Source organism: Phoxinus phoxinus (assembly GCF_949152265.1).
Source record: "Phoxinus phoxinus genome assembly, chromosome: 12".
NCBI lineage: Eukaryota > Metazoa > Chordata > Actinopteri > Cypriniformes > Leuciscidae > Phoxinus > Phoxinus phoxinus.
Window position 1 is genome coordinate 13,166,895 of NC_136887.1, and position 21,040 is coordinate 13,187,934.

The following is a 21,040-nucleotide window of genomic DNA, read 5'->3' on the forward strand; positions in this document are numbered from 1 at the left end:
ATAGAAACATAATAATCACTGCAATAATGATCCAATCATAGACTCTTAAGCATTTGCGTATTTAAATCCAAACAGTCTCCATATCTTGTTTTTGCAAGGTAGATAGAAACTTATTTTTTTAGCATTATAATCAAGTTAAAATAACCCCCTTGACGTTTGCTGGACCTGATTGAGAACCACTGACCAAGAGTAGAACTACCTGCAGATCTAACGGATGATTCAGTTTTCTTACATAACACAATGACAGCAGTGTAAGATTAAAAATAGAAACACTGGACCTCTGGCGCATCTAAATCACACTCGTTGTGCAGACAACAGCTTTCCTGAAGCCTAAGGCTAACCCAACACCCTTTACATCCTTGATACTAATATATTTGAAGTGCTTCGGTAAGTTTCTTTGTCTTTTTACATCTTAGACTTCGATGGTCGCTTCCCCATTCACACAAAAACATCATAACAGAAGTCATTGTTGTGAAAGTGTTTGAGCAACATTTAATACTTATACTTTCATGTTATTATCATCCACCATACGTAAACTCATCATTGTACGCAATAGTATATCATCATAGTCATCAATATTCATAATTTATATTCACATTTTCATCTGTATCATTATACAATGAAGTTGACCTGGTATCACTCAAAAGACAGTGGAACTGAGAGGAAATCAATCACATTTTCATGCCATGTTTTATCATCTCTTATGAATTGTTGCAGTCTTGAGACACACACACACACACACACTCTCTCCAATTCCTCGTGCTATCCCATCTTTATTATTTTGAAAGAAATAAAGAGTGATGAAATCTATAATAATAATAATTTAACATTGCAGAAAAAAAACACAACCAATAAATTACTCCTTTAAACCCACATCTAGCATTGCTACAGTTACTTCTCTGTGAGAGACAGCTGTAGTATCCTCTCCAGCTCGTCCTCCTCTTCCCTCCACTTCCTTTAGGGAACAAAAAGAGGAATTATGTTATTGGCTGATACAAATGAAGAGAAACAAACTGTTCCACGTTTTATATTCATTTGATTAGTTACGTTTATTCTCTATTGAACTCTGAGATGATTTGGTAAGTGGAAAGTCGCTCACATTAAGGGGGGGGGCGTTAACACGACACCGTTTTCAACTAAAAACAGAAAACCTTTTATGCGTTTTGGCCTTGTTCATTTTGGGGGCTTGAAAGTGCAAACTTAAAAAAAAAAGGTTTCTAAGCGATAGTTTTTGAAAACATTATCGTTAACATCTCCATGTAAGCTACAAAAACTTGAATTTGTGAAATAGGTGACCCCATGCGTGTGTGTATTATGTGTTATAGCTATAAGTCTATAAGCGCGTAGTTTCTTTGCAAAGTGACATTGCCAACTACTGGCCTGGCATGAATAATACAGCCATTTTAACCGTTTTCGTGTATCCATGTGAACGGGGATCATTTTGACAACGTTGTCGTCTGTACACGAAACTTTTTAAAATCGCCAAGGAAAAACGTTATGGTTGTTGTTGCCACAATGAAAATACGAAAAAACAAAACATCAGTAGCTGTTCGTGTTTTTGTGACTAATATAGATTCTTAGAAACTGACATTGTATATAAATAATGCTGCAGGGTCATTCTATGAAAATGGCGGCTTTTTGAACAGACAACTTTTTAAAAATGTAATTCTTTTTTTTATACCAAAATCTATAGTCAGATAATAGTCAACCTCTTAACATTATAAATAAACCTAAATGACAGCTTAATGTATGTTTATATTTTTACTACATTACATTCAAAAATGCTTGTGCTGCTTTTTTGTCACTGGTGTTACCTATATTTTAGATGACAATTCAGGCTTCCCAGAATGTAATTTGACTATTTAATTTGCATACATAATCATAAAGAAAAAGTTAATGTAATATTAAGAAATTGTCTTAATTAGTAATAATTTACTTTAAACAGGCATGTGTAAAGTTCTATTGTGTGACATTTTTCTATTTCTACCATTGTGTTTTTTGTTGTAACATTAGAAATAATTGAAGTTGAGTGTTCAAAATTGAATGATCATATCCTTAAAATGCTTACTAATGAATGCAGCAACAGTTAGGTAGATACAAAAACCATATTCTATGAAACTGGGCAACTCTGATGCCAGACAAACCAATATGCCATGCGGTAACACCAGTGACGAAATGTAACACCAGTGACATATCTGTCAAAAGCATAGCAATTTTATGTGTTTACAATATTAAAACAGTAATGAAATGCTAACAAGTCTTTATTAATATAATTGTTGAGGCTTTTATGAAACCTTATGTTGAGAAAAAAGTTAGTGGTGTTATTGATTGTCACTGGTGTTATCATCATGTCACTGGTGTTACCAGCAGCAACAGTAACACCAGTGACGATAACACCAGTGACAAATCTGCAGACAAAATGGCATATCTAAGATGGCGGCCACAGTAGCTCAAACCACACTTCTTAAATTGTAAATGAATCACTTAATCATGCAATTTGAAAAATTATATTAATAAAATTTATTTATCCCCTTATTATAAACTGTAGAACACCAGTGACACATCTTAAGTCCTCGCATGAAATTAGCAAATTATTTATCAAATTGCTAAGAGGTGAAGAGAGAGTTCACACTCACAATGTGCTTTTCAAAACAGCCACGCCTACAATGAGCCTTTGACCCAGGAAGAAGTTGGCAAGGATGTTGAATTTTTTCAAAGTGGTGGTTTTTTTTCAATTGTAACACCACTGACATGAAATTGAGGGACAGGTATTCCCTGTAAATTATTTATAATATTTAGTTTATATTTTAGTTTTTTAAGTAGTCCACTAAATAACTATACTACTTCCCTTTGTATTATGACATTTAAAGGGGGAGAAAAATACATGATTTAACTCAAAATATGTCACTAAACCACGACTCCTGACCCGAGGGACAAGCCAATTTCATGGTGCTGACCGTGTTCTACAATATATATATAAAAAAATAGTTTGCAATATAACTGTCTATGTTTTATTAACAATAAAACACTTCAATTAAAACAAAAAACATATATTTTGTGTCATTATCTGACACTTTTAAGTGTTTTTCCTGGTGATTGAGGCCGGGACAGGAAAGCCACCATTTTCGTAGAATGACCCTGCAAGTGAAAAAAGTAAAAAAAAAAGCCAGATAGTTCTAATGTTATAGGGACAAAAATGTTAAGTAAATGTTCTTGTCATGTTGAATATAGTGCAACAAAACATTATTTAAAAACTAGGCTTTGTGTCAGGAGTCTATGATGCCAGGAAACTAGAGGTCAACCAATAGTGTGTTTTACTGATAACGATAAGTAGGTTGGCTCATGCTGGCCGATAACCAATTAATCAACCGGTAAGTTTTTAAAATGGATACTAAAGGAAAACAAACATAACACATAATATGGTGCTGAACTTCATTGCAAAAATTTAACAACAGTACTGAACCATGAAAATGTACTGTACTTTTTACATAAAAAAAAAAAATTCATTATACCTTGTTTTATTATTATTTTAATTTAATACTGTGAAGCTGCTTTGATACAATCTGTATTGTGAAAAGCGCTATATAAATATTCTTGACTTGACTGTATGTATACTCGCACTTTATTTGCCTTTATTTTAGAATACTTGATTATCTAATCAAAATAACTAAATATGTATAACAGTGATAAAAAATCAATAAAAATTAGACACAATTTCAGATTTAGTTTTATATGTTTCTGTCGGCTGCATGAACATCAGTTTGCTTTCTCATGTCACTAGCTTTATATATGCAACTTCGCTGCATAACGATTGCATTAAAGCGACCAGCTGGATATAAACGAATGCAAATAGATGGTAACAATCAGGACGGTAAACATTTGGGTTGGACTTGCGTGTGTTTTTGTCACATTCCTTCCCTCTGTGCAGATAAAACGTTTTCGGGATAATTCCGGTTCACTTGGCTACGCATGCGGAAGCAATATTTTATTTTTACTATTTACTATACATTTTTAAGGCCAGACAATTAGTTTGTTGAGGGTTGGTTTGTAAAGAAAGACTACACTGCGCACATATATATTTAAACGTGCATACCTATAGACTAAACACGTGATGCGCATGTGCACGCCGTCTGCGTTTTCGCGGGTTTGCGTTTTTGAGGTTAGCGCAGAGATAACCTTTTTTTTTCAAAAAATTTCAAGGCTTGCACCTTGGAATCTATTTCAGGGTTTGCGTTCTCAAGCCTCCAGGCACTGTTTTGTGTGGATGAGCGTGTCGGACGGTGTTGAGTTTTCTGTTAGAACAGTGTCGTGTTAGCTAAGTTAATAACTGAGTTAATAACTAATGATCTCTGCAACGGAAGTGAATCAATCAAAACTAACTTTAGCTGGACAATAACTTTATTCTAGAGCTGCTGTAAAGCCAAAACAATCTCTGTTACTGTAATATCCTATCATCACTGTAAAGACTTGACGTTTGAGGTACTAATGTTAGTCCTCTCAGCCTCAACGGCAAACATACTGCTGTTCTCCACTAATGCAGCATCTAGTCAACAAATGTATTACGTTATAATGATATGAAAACACATACGGTAGTGTACTGTATAACATACAGTTCATGGTCTGTTTTAAATTCGCATCTGAAGTCTCCCGCTCTGTGCAGCGCGCAGTCTCACGTGTCAAAACAAACTCCACAAGGTGTCAGTGGTAGTTTTTTATTTCGCCTCTAGATGGCGTTCTCGTACTGTATAACGACAGCGCACCCTTCTCAGCCGTTCCAGTAATGGACGAACACGAAAAAAAACTATCGGTATGGATGGAACAATCGGTTATCGGTGCAGATTAATCGGCAAAACGATCAATCGGTCGACCTCTACTTGAAACCCTCAATGGGTTTGGGAACAGAGCTTATGTCTATGGATTCTGTCTTTTCTGCTCCTTCATCACTCGTACCTGTCTAACTCCTCTTGTTCTCGGCATGAAAGCTCCATTGCGATGCGTAGCTGTTCATCAAAACTGGTGGCCACGGCAAAGGCTCCCGGCGCTCGAGGCTCGGCCAGTGAGCTGTAACACGGGGGTGAGTTGAGGGAGGGATCGGATGGGGATAACGGCAGGCCAGGATCTGACTCTCCACTCTCCCCTCCAACCAGTGACAAAGATTCCTGAATCGCCCTATCAGAGACACAGTCACATTTCAAAGCAGATGCACAACTGATATGCACATCCTCACACTCGCTCTACACACGGTTGTTGATCCACACACCTCTCAAGCTGAGAGTCCTCCTCATAAAGCGGAGGCTGAGAAGATGGTCGAGTGTTAGTGAGAGCCTCCCATATGGTCACCTACAGAAACACACAGGAAAAGAAAGAGCGATGAGGGAGTGGGTGGAAAGCAGTGGAGGGAATAATGAAAAGCTGATGTCTGCTACAGTAATTGTTTAGTATTGACTAATCATGATTAATATTCTGGCTTCTAGAACTACTTAATTATGAAAAGTGTTGATTTCAGCATCTACTTAGATCTGATCCTGTTGCATTAACATGATTTTTGCAGCATCGAGCATTGCAAACATGTTCGTTGTGCACATGAATGGTTCAATTAAATCAATAACGACAAACAATGTCCTGAACAGGTTGCATCTGTGGTTGCATTCTTGGTTACAGCACAAAAAAATCAAATGGTGGTTAAATAAATGAATCGGGAGATAAATATATAATTTGTTATGGTGGCTGGTTTATGGTAACAACTTATTTTGGTTTAAAAAAAAAAAAAAAGTTACTGTCCAAATATCTACAGTGCTATGCATAAGTTTAGACACCCATGCTAAAGTTGACTAAAAAGAGGAATAAAAAATCATCTTTTGGAAATTGAACTTAATGCCTTAATTAAAAAAAATAGGAAAAATCCAACCTTTAAGGACACCAATTTTCTTTGTGAATGAATAATGTATCGTAAATAAATAAATGTTCTCCCTTAAAATACAGGGTGCATAAGTTTGGACACCCCTATGTTAAATTCCCATAGAGGCAGGCAGATTTTAATTTTTAAAGGCCAGTTACTTCATGAATCCAGGATACTATGCATCCTGATAAAGTTCCCTTGGCCTCTGGAATTAAAATAGCCCCACATCATCACATAGCCTTCACCATACCTGGAGATTGGCATGGAGTACTTTCCATAAGATCATCTCTCAATGCAAATCAAACCAGCTGTTAGGCGAACTGAAATAAAACCATGCCAATCTCCAGGTATGGTGAAGGCTATGTGATGATGTGGGGATATTTTAATTCCAGAGGCCAAGGGAACTTTATCAGGATGCAGAGTATCCTGGATCCATATAGTAACTGGCCTTTAAAAATAAAAATCTGCCTGCCTCTATGGGAATATAACATAGGGGTGTCCAAACTTATGCACCCTGTATTTTAAGGAAGAACATTTATTTATTTACGATACATTATTCATTCACAAAGAAAATTGGTGTCCTTAAAGGTTGGATTTTTCCTATTTTTTTAAATTAAGGCATTAAGTTCAATTTCCAAAAGATGATTTTTTTCCCCTCTTTTTAGTCAACTTTAGCATGGGTGTCTAAACTTATGCATAGCACTGTATAGTTACTAATCATGGCATGTTTTGTTTTTGCATGAAAGTAACAAAGCTAGCTAGATAATTCCAAGGTTGTAGGGACATTTAAAAAAATTATATTTGGGCCATAAAATATATTAGCATAAATTTGCAAATGCCTGCAATGCCTTAAATTACTGTCTAGAAGATCACAAGGGTTGGGAACAGAGCTTATGTCTGGATTCTGTAATTTTCTGTATATATTATAATAATGTAATAATTGCAGAGCAATATAGGTTTATGAGCAGCTTTACAGTAATTAACCTAAATCGACTTTGTTTTTGCCAGACATATTTCACAGACATAAAGTGGAAAATACAGTTGTATTTGTGGGTATTCTGGATATCTACAGTAATTGAAAGATTTGATCCAAGTAAAAATAAATAAAAAATCTTATCCAGAGATTCGTTCTCTCTCAAAATCAGAAATAAATAACAATCTTGTTTCCAGGCAGACTGATAAAAAAAAGTGCACCGACTCTGGGAAGTTGAGTGTAGCCAGCCAATCAGAATAGAGCTTGTCAGATCAAGAAAGTGCAATATACATCAGACAGTCTGAATGCTGGTCCATGGACATACCATCTGATAGATGCCAATACCTGGTCACTCTCTGTTCCCGCGTCCAGCAGGCTCTGCTGTATGGCGAACTGGAGTAAATTATCATCCTCATCTCTCATTGGTTCACTGCGGCCTGGTCCAAGTGTGGTGTATTCTGGGGGAGGCTCAAACACAGACGGGTCTACTTCACACTGCAGGGGAGGAGGAGGCTGACCTGAAAGCAGTGATGTGAGGGTGAATAACTAGCACAGTTACAGCCAGAGGAACTGAGTAACTTGTGACCTGAACAGAAGAGATGCATACCAGCCTCTGTGGCTCCTTGTGGAGATTGTACAGTCACAGAACTGACCGGCTCATCACAGCCACAAAGATTGCTGAATGTCACTCGGGCATTCAACACGTGGAAGAGAGGAATTTCTAAGAGTAAGGACATGATTAAAGTCAATTTAAGTGCCCTGTTATGCTATTTTACAGGTTCCTAATTTTGTTTTGGAGGTCTCCTACAATAGGTTTACATGCATCCAAGGTCAAAAAACACTTTCATTTTCTCATAATATACACTCACAAGAGTGTAGCATCACCTCTTTTCTCACAATGTCTGAAACGGTTCGATTAAGCATTCAGTCTCTCTAAACCCCTTTTTTCAGTCTGTTGTGATTGGTCTACTCTGCTCTTATTGGTCAGATTGCCCAGTCTGTTATGATTACACAACTACAGTGTTTGAGGGTCAAAGCAAACTTTGTTTGCGGGCAGCCAATGAAGACCGTTGGCTGGTATTATGCAAATAAATAATTAGAAAAGTAAGACAGACTGGAATTACTGACGACTCGTTTCAAGCAGTTCAAAATCGCTTCTTTCTTTTAGGAGACCTTGGGCCCTATTTGAACGATCTGAAACACAAGTATCAAACGCGAAACGCATGTACTTTTGTGGGCGGATCTCGGACGCTGTTGCTATTATACCGGCGGGATAAATGACTCTTGCGCTCGACGCAAATCTAAAATGGGTTGGTCTGAAGAAACTACATTACTCATAAGTGTGGTTTGGGCGTAAAGTGAAATAAACCAATCAGAGCGTCATCTCACATTCCCTTTAAGAGCAGGCGCGCTTGGTCCATGGCGGATTGTTATTATAACGGCGGATTTGCCAGCTGCACGCAACTTACATGATGGTAACGGTGATTTCGCAATTTTCATAATTTTGTTTCCTGGTTCTTGACGGACAACCCTCTTTGCCAGATGTCCTTATATACCGATGTGTCTTGCCACTATTGATCAAACAGGTTTGAACCGTCATTACTACAATTATTTTTTCACATCTTCATGGACACCACAATGATTTTCCTCGTGTGGTATTATTTTTCCTTGTAATTATGTATGGTTTGCAAAAATATGAACCGCTGCGTCTGTGTAGACGAGAGAAGCAACGTGTATGCACACGCTACAAGCACGCGTTCTTAAAATAGCATCTGAATAACTCGCCACTCACTTTAGACTAGGTTTTTCCTGGTCTGTGGCGGATTTGTTTTCTCAAACTGAAAAATAGCACCAGGGAACGTTTGCGCCGGATCACGCCTCCCCCCCCACCCCGAGCGCAAGTTCATTCCCTAATTTACCGACGTGCGTCTGTGGAGGGAAAAGTCCGCTGTATTTCCACTCTAAAAGTCTGAATATATTTGAAATAAGATATCAAAGAAAAACGTAATGTGCACAGATAAAGTTAATAACAATAAGACAAAGAACATGTATTAAGAAATCATGTTGAATTTAAGATTATAAAATGGTAAATCAACTGGATGTGTCTCTTCTTCTCACCTATCTTTACAGGAAAGCCGGGTGGTAGGCGTAGGGTGATGAAATCACGCAGCTTGGCAAAGTGGGCGTTAGATATGGCCATGAGGTCAATGATGGGCGTCACCTGCTCAGCCAGCGAGAGAGGATGAGCTTCACTCAACCACAGAGTGGCTTTAAACCTGAGAGAGGAAGACAGAGGTATAGAGACAAACCACTTATTCATAATTCACATACAAACACTGTTCAATCATGGCACTTTGGAGTCACCTCTGCACTTTGCTGGTAAGCTCAATGGGCCGCCCAATATCTCTGCCGTTCAGATTAAACTCTGCATCGAAGTACTCCTCTGCTGTGATAGCTGTTGGGTTATGGGGACTGGCGCACTGAGAAACCTGACTCTACAAACACAATATACAAATGAATCAGTTCACAAGTTTGGGGCTGGTACAATTTTTTTTTATGTTTTTTAAAAGTCTCTTATGCTCACCTGCATTTATTTGATGAAAAATACAGTATAAACAGTAATAGTATGAAATATTATTACAATTTAAAATAATCGTTTTCTATGTAATATATTTTAAAATGTAATTTATTCCTGTGACGGTAAAGCTGAATTTTCAGCATCATTACTCCAGTCTTCAGTGTCACATGATCCTTCAGAAACATTTCTGATTATTATCAATGCTGAAAAAAACAGTTGTGCGGCACAGCTTTGTGACTTTTTTCAAGATTCTTTGATTAATAGTACGTTTTTAAAGAACAGCATCTGTTTGAAATAGAAATATTTTGTAACATTATAAATGTTTTTACTTTTTATCATTTTATGCATCCTTGCTGAATAAAAGTATAATTTTTTGTTTGTTTTTTTAATCGCACTAACCCCAACATTTGTAATGGTAGTTTATATGTTTTATTGTTTAAAAAAAATATGTTTATGGTTATTTTTTAATCATTTTAATCATTTTTGCCATTACAGGGATTATTCGAAACAAATAAATAGAAAAGGAAAAAAAGGGAGGAAGAACATCACAAGTCAAACATACTGTACAAGCAAAACACAAATTATTTTTTTATTTTAATTATTTTATTTGAATTCCTAAATATATTATTACTTTATATTTTTTTATATATTTGAGAGTATTTTTAAAACTTTAATTTTTTTAATTCTAATAATAGTTTAAAAAAATTATATATTGAAAATGATATGCAAGCGACCACTGATCACACTCACCCCAGTACTAGAGACATGCTGCTCAGCAATACCGAGGAACGACTGTAGAGGAGTTCTAGATCCTGAAAACACAGAGGAGGCCAGGAGTGTAGAAGGTGACCGTACAAGTCTCAGACTGTATATACTTATTAGTTAAATTGACTGTCAGCAGCATTTTTCTGTCTGTATAGGTTTATGTACCTTTACTCCTACACTTGTCCTGATCAGAAAGGTGTTCAGTCCGAGAACGTGTCACTAACTCCACATTACAGGCACTGTAAACCTACAATTATGTCATTATAAAAGCAATTAGTTAGCCCATTTAGTCCCGGCGCACAGGTGTTTTCAGCAGGATTCCGGGTTAAAGGTGCAGTGAGCGATTTCTGAGAGCGATTTAAATCAACACCTAAACAAACAATTTTTGCTAGATGTCTGTTCTGTGTGTGTGCTGAACAAAAATATTGTGTTTGTACATAGTCCTGGCAGTATGAACAGGATAAAAAAATCGGACCAATCCACAGAGCACAACAACACACTTATAGCCAATCAGCAGTAGGGGGCGTATACACCCATGATGGGGGAGGAGAGATTGAGGAAGATGGAGATTTAAAAAAAGACAGTAGAAAGAGAGATGACTGGGAGACATTACAAAAAAAAAATCAGAGGAATATATTTGATAGATGAAGGGTTACGATCAGGCAATAGATTTAGGACCCGTGTTAATATTAGAAAAGCTTTCCAGCGCTGGAGAGACCGAAGCGGGAAGGCTTGAAGACGGACGCACTGCTTTATACGTGAGTAACATTGGTTTTTGCTATGTTTCATAGCAACTAGGATATGCTGTCATTGTTGTTGAATCACAGCTGATTTATCCATACTTGCTCAAGTTGAATGTTGCATGTTGCATAGCGTGTTGTTTGTTATTTGAGGGGCGGAGCAATAAAGGGAGGGCTTTGTTTGTTTGGGTGTCAATTTCAAATATGTTTCTCAGAAATGGATTACTTCACATTTAAATGCCACTTAAAGTGCTTAAAGTAAAAATTAGACCCACCTTTGATTCATATCCACTTACAACCTCTGTCTTCTCTGAGCGCCATCCCCAAATCCCAGACTTATTTCTACAGCACAGAACAGAGAATTAGGTAAGAATTCCTTACAGACAGTAATTCATATCTGTGGGAACACTCTTCCTGTACCTCTCAAAGGCAACGTTGCGTGTGTTGAGATGAGTGGACACTATAGGAGAGGTGAGTCTCTGGGCCGTGTTCTCCTGTGAGGGCATCATGGCGGCGAGCAGTGAGTGAGTGTCGCGTGGAGACAGAGACAGCGGTTCTGTGTACACCACCTGCTTCTCGTGGTCCACCTCCATCACCATTGCCCCACTGTCTGCAAAATACACAAGCCACTTCAGACCCCTGAAGAGGACCTATTAAGCTTTGTTACACTTTCAACTTTCTTTGTGTGTAATGTTGCTATTTGAGAATGAAAAAGGTCTGCAAAGTTTCAAAGTCAATCCAAAGGGAGTTAGCTGCAACAATGTAAAATATGTGAAAATAATGTGTGTTTTTACACATTCAACCTATTCTAGTAAACCCAAAAACAAAATCAAAACTTGCATATGATAATATGGCCTCTTCAAAGACTCACCTCCACCTTTAAAGATGTAGCTGCGTCGGCCCTTAAGCCAGGTCATGTGCTCAAAGCCCAACAAAGTGGTGTCGACCCGCAAACATGAACCGCTTTTCCACACACGATACACATCGCTTGGACAAACTTTCGACACTAGAGGAACTGAGCAATTGAAAGAGAATGACAACTGACTGTCAGGAGCAATTGATCACAGGAGCTGTCCACGTATGTGGTGCTGAAACGGTTAAAGTTGCTATCTAGGACAGTAGTGATCTACAGGGAAAGCGAACGAGTTTGTGGGTCTTTCCCAACATTTCAGCTCTTCAACTTACCCCAGCTAGTAAATTCCCATTTCATCTCCACATAGAAATCGCGTGCCTGCAGGAAAAGACAACAAGCTGGAATGCTTTCTGAGTGAGGATGTCGATTCAAAACAACATTGTACCTGATCGTGCATCACCTGTCTGAGTTTGCTCAGAAGCTCAGGAATACCAGCCAGTCTCTCTGTGGCTCTTTTGAAGTCTCTGTACTGAAGGACCAGCTGCACCAGCTCAGGGTCTCCGGTGCTCACTGCTTCCTGCAAAACTGCACACAGAATTCAACACACCCGTGAGATATACTAAAGAGGCACATGTTGGGAAAAATTAGGAAAAGCAAAATTATACACTTAATTACTAATATTGTGTGATTTCAGAAGTGTATTATTTTGTTTTTGTCTTTTCTAAGGAATAAAAAATAGATATTCTCCAGAATGAGACGGCAGCTCTTTTCCATTTAATGGAAGTGAATAATGGAAGCTCTGCAGGAGCCCAGAGCACCAACGAACTGGCCAGATGCATGGAGAATCGGGATGCCTGGAGGCAACGATGGAAGGCTCGTCTGAGGACGACCTAGAGAGAATAGGGAATTACGATTGATGTTTGTTGGGTCAATTTGACCCGCATTATTTATTATTATAGGCAGCTGCACAGACCCGAAATAAAAACTATTTTAAGAAACCTAAACTGCATTGAAGGCATGTTCATGCATGTTTAGTTTATTGAGAATTGAACCCATGATCTTGCGGTGGCAAGCGCCATGCTTTAAGCTTCAGGTAAGCACACAGAAGAAGTGCTTTTCCACAATGCTTCTATTTACATATAAAATAATGATTATACAATTCAGTTTAAAAGCTGTTAAATACAGTTTTAAACATGTTCTCATGTTAGTTTTTATTTACTTTATTATATTTTTTTCATTAAATTTTCCTTTATTTAGCCAGGTTACAAACTGATTGAGATATTACAATACCAACCACAATACAATACAATACAATCTGAAATCACAGCAACATTTTTCAAGAAACACAGCAACAGAAACAAGAAATCTCTGCGGCAACTGCACAAACCTATGGCGAGGCGGCTGAGCCACGTGAACCTATCAGGACGTCAGAGCCCGCCAATATGGGCGTGGCTTAAGCCTATAAGAAGCCCATTTACCACCATAGGAATTTAGGTTAAATCGACTGAAGCGATCGACCCGATCTAAGCACAGTTGCACGGCGGGTAATGCAATACTCGATCCCTTCTCTCAGGGGACCGAGTTTACGTTACCGTAACCGAGACGTTCCCTTTAAGAGTACTCTCGTATTGCGTAAGGCTAGCTTACGCTATGGGAACCCCATTTAAAACGCTGTGCGTGCTTATAACCCACACATACTATGGCCCGGGAAGGAAGCCCGGGGGCCCATAGAAGAGTAAGTTATGACCCCAAAAAGAGACCAACGTCAGTGGGCCTTATAAGGGGATATGTATAACTAGACCAGACAGCGTCGGGCCTTATACGTGTTATATAGTGCTTAAAGTTTTTCCTATATGTAAAGAACCTTAGCTTGCAAAGCAGGAACTTCCAAGTAATAGAACTTGATAAACATGGCCGGAGAGGCCCAGCCTGCCGCTGCACAGATATCTTCAAATGATATTCCACTGGACTAAGCCCATGAAGAGGCCATGCCTCTAGTGGAATGAGCTCTGATGCCCTTTTGACTCATACGCAACCCCTGGTGCGACCACCGAAGCAAACAAAGAGCTGTTCCGATTGCCCGAATGCAGCGGAGCGCTCCAAGTAAACTCTAAGAGCCTTGACAGGACAGAGTAGATTCGCGTTTCTTTCGTCCTCAGACGAAAGAAGGGCAGATAGTGAAATTACCTGTGCTCTGAACGGAGTAGAGAGCACTTTAGGTACATAACCGTGCCTTGGTTTAAGGGCGAGTTATTAGCCCCAAACTCAAGGCAGGCAGCACTCACTGAGAGCGCATGCAGGTCTCCAACTCGCTTGACTGAAGCCAGTGCAAGGTCGAGAGCAGTCTTCAGCGAAACGTGTTTCAGGCTCGCGGACTGCAACGGCTCAAACGGAGTACCTTTCATGGCCTCTAGGACCATGGAAAAGTCCCACATAGGAACCGATGGGGTTCGAGGAGGGTTCAGCCTCCTGGCTCCTCTGATGAAGTGCACGACTAGGTCGGCTTTCCATCGTGACTGTCTGGCCACATAAGCGTGAAACACTGCTATGGCCGCCACATAAACCTTGAGCGTGGACGGGGAGCAACCCGCGTCTAAGAGCTCTTGGAAAAAAGATAGCACTAGAGCCACTTCACATGAATATGAGTCCCAGCTTTGTGCTGTGCACCAGTTGGAGAATACCGCCCATTTCTGGGCATAAAGCCGTCTGGTTGAAGGCGCTCTTGCCTCAGAAATGGTGTTCAGCACCTCTTCAGAGAAGTTCCGGGGTAACCATTGATGTGCCACACATGAAGGGCCCATAGGTCTGGACGGGGATGCCAGATCGTCTCTTTCGCCTGCTTGAGGAGGTCTCTTCTCAGCGGTATCGGCCATGGGACTATGTCCAGCAGCTGAATTAACTCGGGGAACCATAATTGGTTCCTCCACAGAGGGGCTATTAAAAGCATTGTGCACCTGCTTTCACTGTTCCACTTGATGACCTGAGGTAACATCGCGACCGGTGGGAAGGCATATAGCGGGCGGACTGGGCCAGTTTTGGAGAAAAACTGCAGCTCTTGGAGAAAAACGACCCTGCTCTTGGAGAAAAATATTGGCCAATGAGCATGGTCTTCTGAGGCGAAGAGGTCGACCTCTGCCTTGCCGAAGATGCTCCATAGCGACTGAACCGTTTGTGGGTGAAGAGACCAGTCCCCTGGGGAAACTTTGTCTCTGGATAGCATATCCGGGCCCTGATTCAGAATGCCTGGCACATCCGCTGCCCTTAGCGAGCGCAAATTGTGCTGAGTCCAAAGGAGGAGGCGTTCGGCCATGGTGTGCAGGTTGCGTGACCTGAGCCCACCCTGGCGATTTATGTAGGACATGTTATGGAAATTTTACATTTAGATGTGTTTCTTTTGCTTTTGTATGGGTACAACTTTTATTAACGATGAAGATTCATTTTTACTCATAAGCATTTAAAAGAATATAATCAAAGGCACATTATTAAAGATATAAAACTAAGTTTTTATAAATGTATGAGTTAGAACAAGGCTTGCAGGAACAATATGTTCTAAGAAGAACTAAGTAGCAAGTGACCTTTGTACTCCAAATGTGAAGACTATGTGTGTGTGTGCAGCTTTGATCGAACTAAAGATAGACAAGATGTGTGAACAAGAGCAGCAGCAAACAACAGGAATCTTTTGCAGACATGACGTTGCTCAGACCAGTTAGAATTTATGATTAGACGAGATCTTGAACACGGACGTATACAGACGTTTCCTTTTAAGGTAAACGAGACAAATCTTTTGACAGATGCAGCCCACTCAGGATATGTTGGGGGTATATAATCTTAGCAAAGGGGACTGGCCTTTGCCTTCTCATGTCAGATGCTCTCTGCGTGAGAATGCCATGGGCCTTCTCATACTTAGACACTGTCTGTATGTTGAACGCTTATTTCTTGCAAGAAATAAAATACTTTGTTTAATCTTTTGAGAATCGACTTTGTCTCCTTCATCCAGGTTTGAATATTGATAAATTTCCACAACAGACACCACCGACATGTTGTCCGTTCGGACCAGGACGTGGTGGTCCTTTATGTATGGGAGGAAAGCCTTAAGCGACAGCTCGACCGCTTTCATCTCTAGACAGTTTATGTGCAGCCGTTTCTCCGGGTCTGTCCAGAGGCGTGTCTGCCATTGTGCAGGGCGCCCCAACCTAGTGTGACGGTTTCGGGATGAACCGCACAGGTTAATTATGTATTTATAAATAAAAATGTCAGAGCCAATCAAAAGAGAGGTGTGGAGGATCGTCAGAGGAAATAAACAAACAAAAGCGGAAGCAAAAGCAGAAGGGGTGAGGTTGGGTAAAGTGCATTGAGTATGCGGAGATATTCAGAGGCTGCAGAGTCCAGTCGCGGGCAGATTTGAATTGCACAGGATTAACGTACCTGCCGTTGGGACGGCTTTCGGAACCTTCTAGCAGAGACTCAGAGCGCTGGTGTTGTTGCTGATTACGGAGAGTGTCTTGCACGAAAACTTGCCGGTTCACCTCCGAGGCTGTGCGATGACTGAGCGTTCGGTTCTGCATTACCGAGGCTACCTGCAAAGAGTGCTGGATCCATCCGTGGGTAGTTCACCTCGATGCGTGTTTGGGTTCAGTGGACAAAGAGGGATTAATCGTCTTCGGATCTCTTCTCCCCTCCCTGGTGATTTTTACACTGCCGACTGGCCGCAGGTACTCTTTAAAGATACGCACTTTCTCTGACTCTAAACTCAAGCTCCCCTGCGCAGAGCCTTTGCGAGACGTACACACATAACACAAACACACGGACAAAATACATTCATGCATAATTCCTGCTTAAGATTGTTTTGGTTTTGTTTTGTTTCTTTTTGGGGAATCAGAAACTGCTGGTTTTGAACTGTTTTTTTTTTTTCTTAATATCTTGATTATTGAAATTGAGTGTTTATTTCTTTCTTTTTTGAATAACCCAAGAACTCTTGAACTGATAATCTCTCACCACGCCCCAGCATCAAGAGACTTCCGATTTGTGCCTGTGTTAATGCTTTTCCATGTGAAATAGTGTTTTTTTTTCTGTTTTGATATTTGAATATAACAATTTGCTATTTGAACCTATAGTGTGTTTTCTTTGTGAACGAATTTCAATACTTTATTTAATAGTGTGTAATTGGTGGTTAGTATTTTGTAGTAGTTTAGTATATTTAATTATTTTGGTGGATTTTATTCCACCTGGCGCCCGAATTACTTATATTTAGTTTAAGGAATTAAATTCCAAATAAAATTAAGGTTGCCACCGTTACACTAGGTTGGATGCGTCTGTCGAGATCACTTTCCATTTTGAGACTGTGCCCATACTCACGCCTGACTGAAACCAGTCTGCTATTTTCCAGGGCTCTGATGCAGCCGTGGTTCACCGATCGCGACGCGCGTGCCGGGACCTGGTTGTTCAGCAGGCCTAGTTTGAGAACTGCTGATGCCGAGGCCATCAGGATTAACATCCTCTGAAAACGTTTGAGAGGAGTGTAAGAGCCGGCTTTGAACGAAACCGCTAAGCGCTGGATAGAGAGCGCTCACTGTGACGTCAGGCGCGTCATCCTATAACTGTCCCCAGAAAGGAAATAGTCTGGCTGGGAGACAGCGCGCTCTTGGCAGTATTGATCCTGAGACCCAGACATTCTAGATGGCCTGTGAGATATTAACTGCGCCTCTGACTGGGCTATAACTAGCCAGTCGTCGAGGTAGTTCAGAATTCGCACACCGTGAAGTCTCAGGGGAGTGAGAGCGGCATCCATGCACCTCGTAAATGTTCGAGGTGCTAGGGATAGACCGAATGGTAGGACTTTGTATTAATAAGCCTGCCCCTCGAAGGGCAGTGGCTAGGAAGGCTTTGGAGGCTCGGAGTTTGACGCAGCTTTGGGTCGAGATCCCCTTCGGGCTGGCGGCCCGCGACTCGTGGAGCGAGAGCGGTAGCGAGGCTTTGATACAGGACTGAGCTGAAAAGGCGGCGGTGCTTTTTTAGAAGGCGGAGGCGGCGACACCCTCGCAGGGCGGTCTGAAGCACAGCTGGAGCACTTGGGGAGGAAATGGCGCATGGCTTGTGAGGCCTTCTGTGCTCTAGCACAGTCAAGTTAGCCATGTTCCTGCCAATCGCCAAAGTCAGTAGCGCTACGCAGGTCCTTAAAAGTCTCAAAATCAGGGTCGGACTCGTCCATGGAGCGGAGAAGTTTTGCCTGAAGTACCTGGAGGACGGCCGTCGTGTGAAGCGCCGACGCAGCTTCCCGGCAGAGACGTATGCTCGACCGGCGAGAGCTGACGTGGTACGGCAGGGCTTCGATGGGTGCGTAGCCTTTGACTGTCATCCTCTAGCGGAGAGCGGGCAAAGGTGCGCGGCGACAGCTTCTTCCAGTGGCGGAATGCTGTCATATCCCTTCTCCTTCGCGCCATCGAGTGTCGAGAGCGTTGAAGAAGCCGAGGATTTGAGACGAGCTGAAAAAGGAGCCTTCCATGAATTTGTCAGCTCATCATGAACTTTAGGGAAGAAAGGGGCTTGCCTTAGCGGAGGAGCTTGACGGCGACCTTGCAGGAACCACTCGTCCAGCCTGCTTCGCAACACGGACTAAGACCAATCCAGCCCGAGGTTTCCCATGGCCTTCGTCAGGAGTCTCATTAGTTCAGCGTCGAGGGAAGCCCTGACGCCACCAGAACTGTCCTGAGCCGAACACGCGGGGTCCGCGATAGAGCCCGACCATTCCTCACTTTGTGACGCAACGATGGAAAAGCTGTTGTCTTCATCATCATCATCCTTTAAAGTGAATTTCGTTTTGTATAAATTGTATATTAATTTTTATTAAAAAAAATGTATCAACCAATTGCCTGGATTTAATAAACAAGAAGCAAATATAGCAGACACTATAATCATGACATGGAGGCGCCGGTGCGCCACGGTCACTTGCCTTGCTCGTTAACTGGAGCGCATCTTATCATAACTTATCCGAAACTCAGTGTATTATTATAAATATACGTACTGTAGGCTAATAATAATTGTGCCCTCCCATGCATTTCATATGCCCCCCTTCTGGCGACGGCACTGCACACACTGCCTGCTCATGAGACCCCCACAAAGATGAAATCATAATTCGAACCCTGCTGGTATCTGAGAGTCGCCAACGAGTGTTTACGACAGTGTTGTCAAATATCTATTCCAAAGCCATAGGGGGAGCTCTATAGAGAAACCTGTGAGCAAAAAGCGAGAATACAGCGAAGAAATTCCTAAAAATGCATAGCTCTGCTATTCTGCCGATCTGTTTATTTTAAACCAGGTGACATGAATCCTCCACTAAACCATGGCACATTTTCCATGTCTCCATGAATGAAAATGATACATGTAGATCTTCTTTAAAGTTAATTTTACTGCAAAAATATAGTTAAAAATAATACTGTTTAAAACATTACATGTTAAAAAAAAAATATTAATAATTATATTGCAAATCTAGACAATTACATATTGAATTAAATATTCAGGGATTGACTTGATAGGTGGTGTATAACCTGTAGGCCTATTGTTCACGCCTACCCTGGTATACAAAATCTAAAAAATAAATGTTTTTTATACCCTCATTGGGGGCTGAGCCCCGCTATTTAAATCCTAAAATGTCCCCTGTTAGTGGTTAAAGTACTTGATGAAAGGGTTGCTGTACCTGTCCAGCCCTGTGTGCTGCTGTGTGTGGGATCAGCGTTGTGTCTCAGCAGGACGCGCGTGGACTCCAGGTGCCCGAGACACACTGACAGCTCGAGCGGCGTGCGCCCGCGCGCATCCAGCCGCTGCATCTCATGCTGCAACACACACATTCAAGAAGAATACAAACACATTAACAGAGGGGAATGCCTCTGATTTAAAATAATTAATAGTTTAAACTACTCCATGCACCTGCTTTTCCTGAAGCTCTAGGTCCAGTTCTTGATATTGATTGTTCCACACCAGATAATGTAATGGAAACGCCTCTTCAGCCATTTCAGTGATGTTGGACTTAAGTTTTCTATATTTAAATTTACGTTGGTAAATTGTATTTATTTATTTTTGATCGGCAAATAGGCTTTTAGAAAATGTTTGTTGGTCAGCGGCCACCTTTGCATCTAAGTTAACGTTAACAGTTAAACAACACAAGCGTTTATTTCATTTGATAAGATGTGTCGTTTAATCTGCACTGTGAATAAATTCCCTCAGGGCTCCAGATGTCTCATTTACACTCTTTACCGGACTGATTCGTGTGTTATTTTGCTGTAAATCTCCTTCGTTTGCTGAAAATATCCTGTGACAGTTAAGCAAACAGCTGCTTAGCTAGCGAAGCTAAGTCAAAATATCTGCGAGTCTTTATAAAATATCCAATTCGAGGCTAAAATGATTGCAAATTGATCGGTAAAAATAAGCGGCGTTCCTTTAAATGAGGTAAAATCGAGAGCATGGATGAGTTGGGGGTTTATTTGGAGTAAAGCATCCTTGAGTTAGCAGATAGCTTCCCATCATCATCCTCCTCATCATCATCATCAAGCTAGTGCTGGTAGAGCTCGCTGACACATGATGTTCTCACTGGCCACCGATAGAGAAAATGAATTGTTTCCATTATATTCCCGTCGGGTTGTAATGACCTGGTGGGGAAATGCAGATAAACCAGCGCAGACAGCAAGCGGAGGCCTAATTTCCACCCATGTCCATGTGAAAACTGCATCGGATGCAGGCTTGGCTGTGCTGATACCCTCCTCATGCGCCTTGTTTCAGCATGGAGACTCATCTGAGATCAGACAGCAGCACGTGCAGAATATATAAACTCACCTGAGATCAGATGACAGCACATGCTGAATATTAAACTTGTCTGAAATCAGACTGCATCATGACCACAGTCTATAAACTGAGCCAGGAGGATCTTGATTCATGTACACACTTTTTTTTTTTTTTTACACCAGACCACAAATTCAGCTCGAGGTGTTGTCTGATCTCAGTCTCAGATTAATTTATTTGAAAACAAATTCATCAGACAGCACATTGAGCTGAATTTATACTCAATTAAAATTAAACAGCACCCTGAGCTGAATTTATACTTATCTAAGATCAGACAGCACCTTGATCTGAATGTATAAACTCATCTGAGATCAGAAAGTATCTTGATCTGAATGTATAAACTTGTCTGAGATCAGACCTCATCAGAAAGAGATATTTATCAGAGATCAAATAACATCAG

General features: G+C 40.7%; 1 protein-coding gene across 1 annotated transcript; it reads right to left on the reverse strand.

The window, feature by feature from the left end:
• Positions 1-467: 467 nt before the first annotated feature.
• Positions 468-20,786, reverse strand: ankrd13d (ankyrin repeat domain 13 family, member D). Its single transcript, XM_079631552.1, has 16 exons — positions 19,732-20,786; positions 19,502-19,637; positions 12,269-12,393; positions 12,141-12,186; positions 11,827-11,970; positions 11,376-11,565; positions 11,231-11,297; positions 10,381-10,462; positions 10,201-10,262; positions 9,237-9,367; positions 8,991-9,148; positions 7,480-7,593; positions 7,218-7,390; positions 5,261-5,340; positions 4,951-5,169; positions 468-955 (listed from the first exon to the last, which is right to left on the reverse strand). Exons 1-16 carry the CDS (start codon positions 19,813-19,815, stop codon positions 892-894), a joined length of 1,875 nt encoding a protein of 624 aa, XP_079487678.1. The 5' UTR covers positions 19,816-20,786; the 3' UTR covers positions 468-891.
• Positions 20,787-21,040: the final 254 nt, after the last annotated feature.

Excerpts from the sequence above, each read along its gene's own strand:
- ankrd13d (XM_079631552.1), bottom strand. The coding sequence starts at position 19,815 with ATGGCTGAAGAGGCGTTTCCATTACATTATCTGGTGTGGAACAATCAA. Across the intron at positions 11,566-11,826 it reads CTACATCTTTAAAGGTGGAG|ACAGTGGGGCAATGGTGATG; the intron begins GTGAGTCTTTGA and ends TGTATTTTGCAG. Across the intron at positions 9,368-10,200 it reads AGCATGTCTCTAGTACTGGG|AGTCAGGTTTCTCAGTGCGC; the intron begins GTGAGTGTGATC and ends TTGTGTTTGTAG.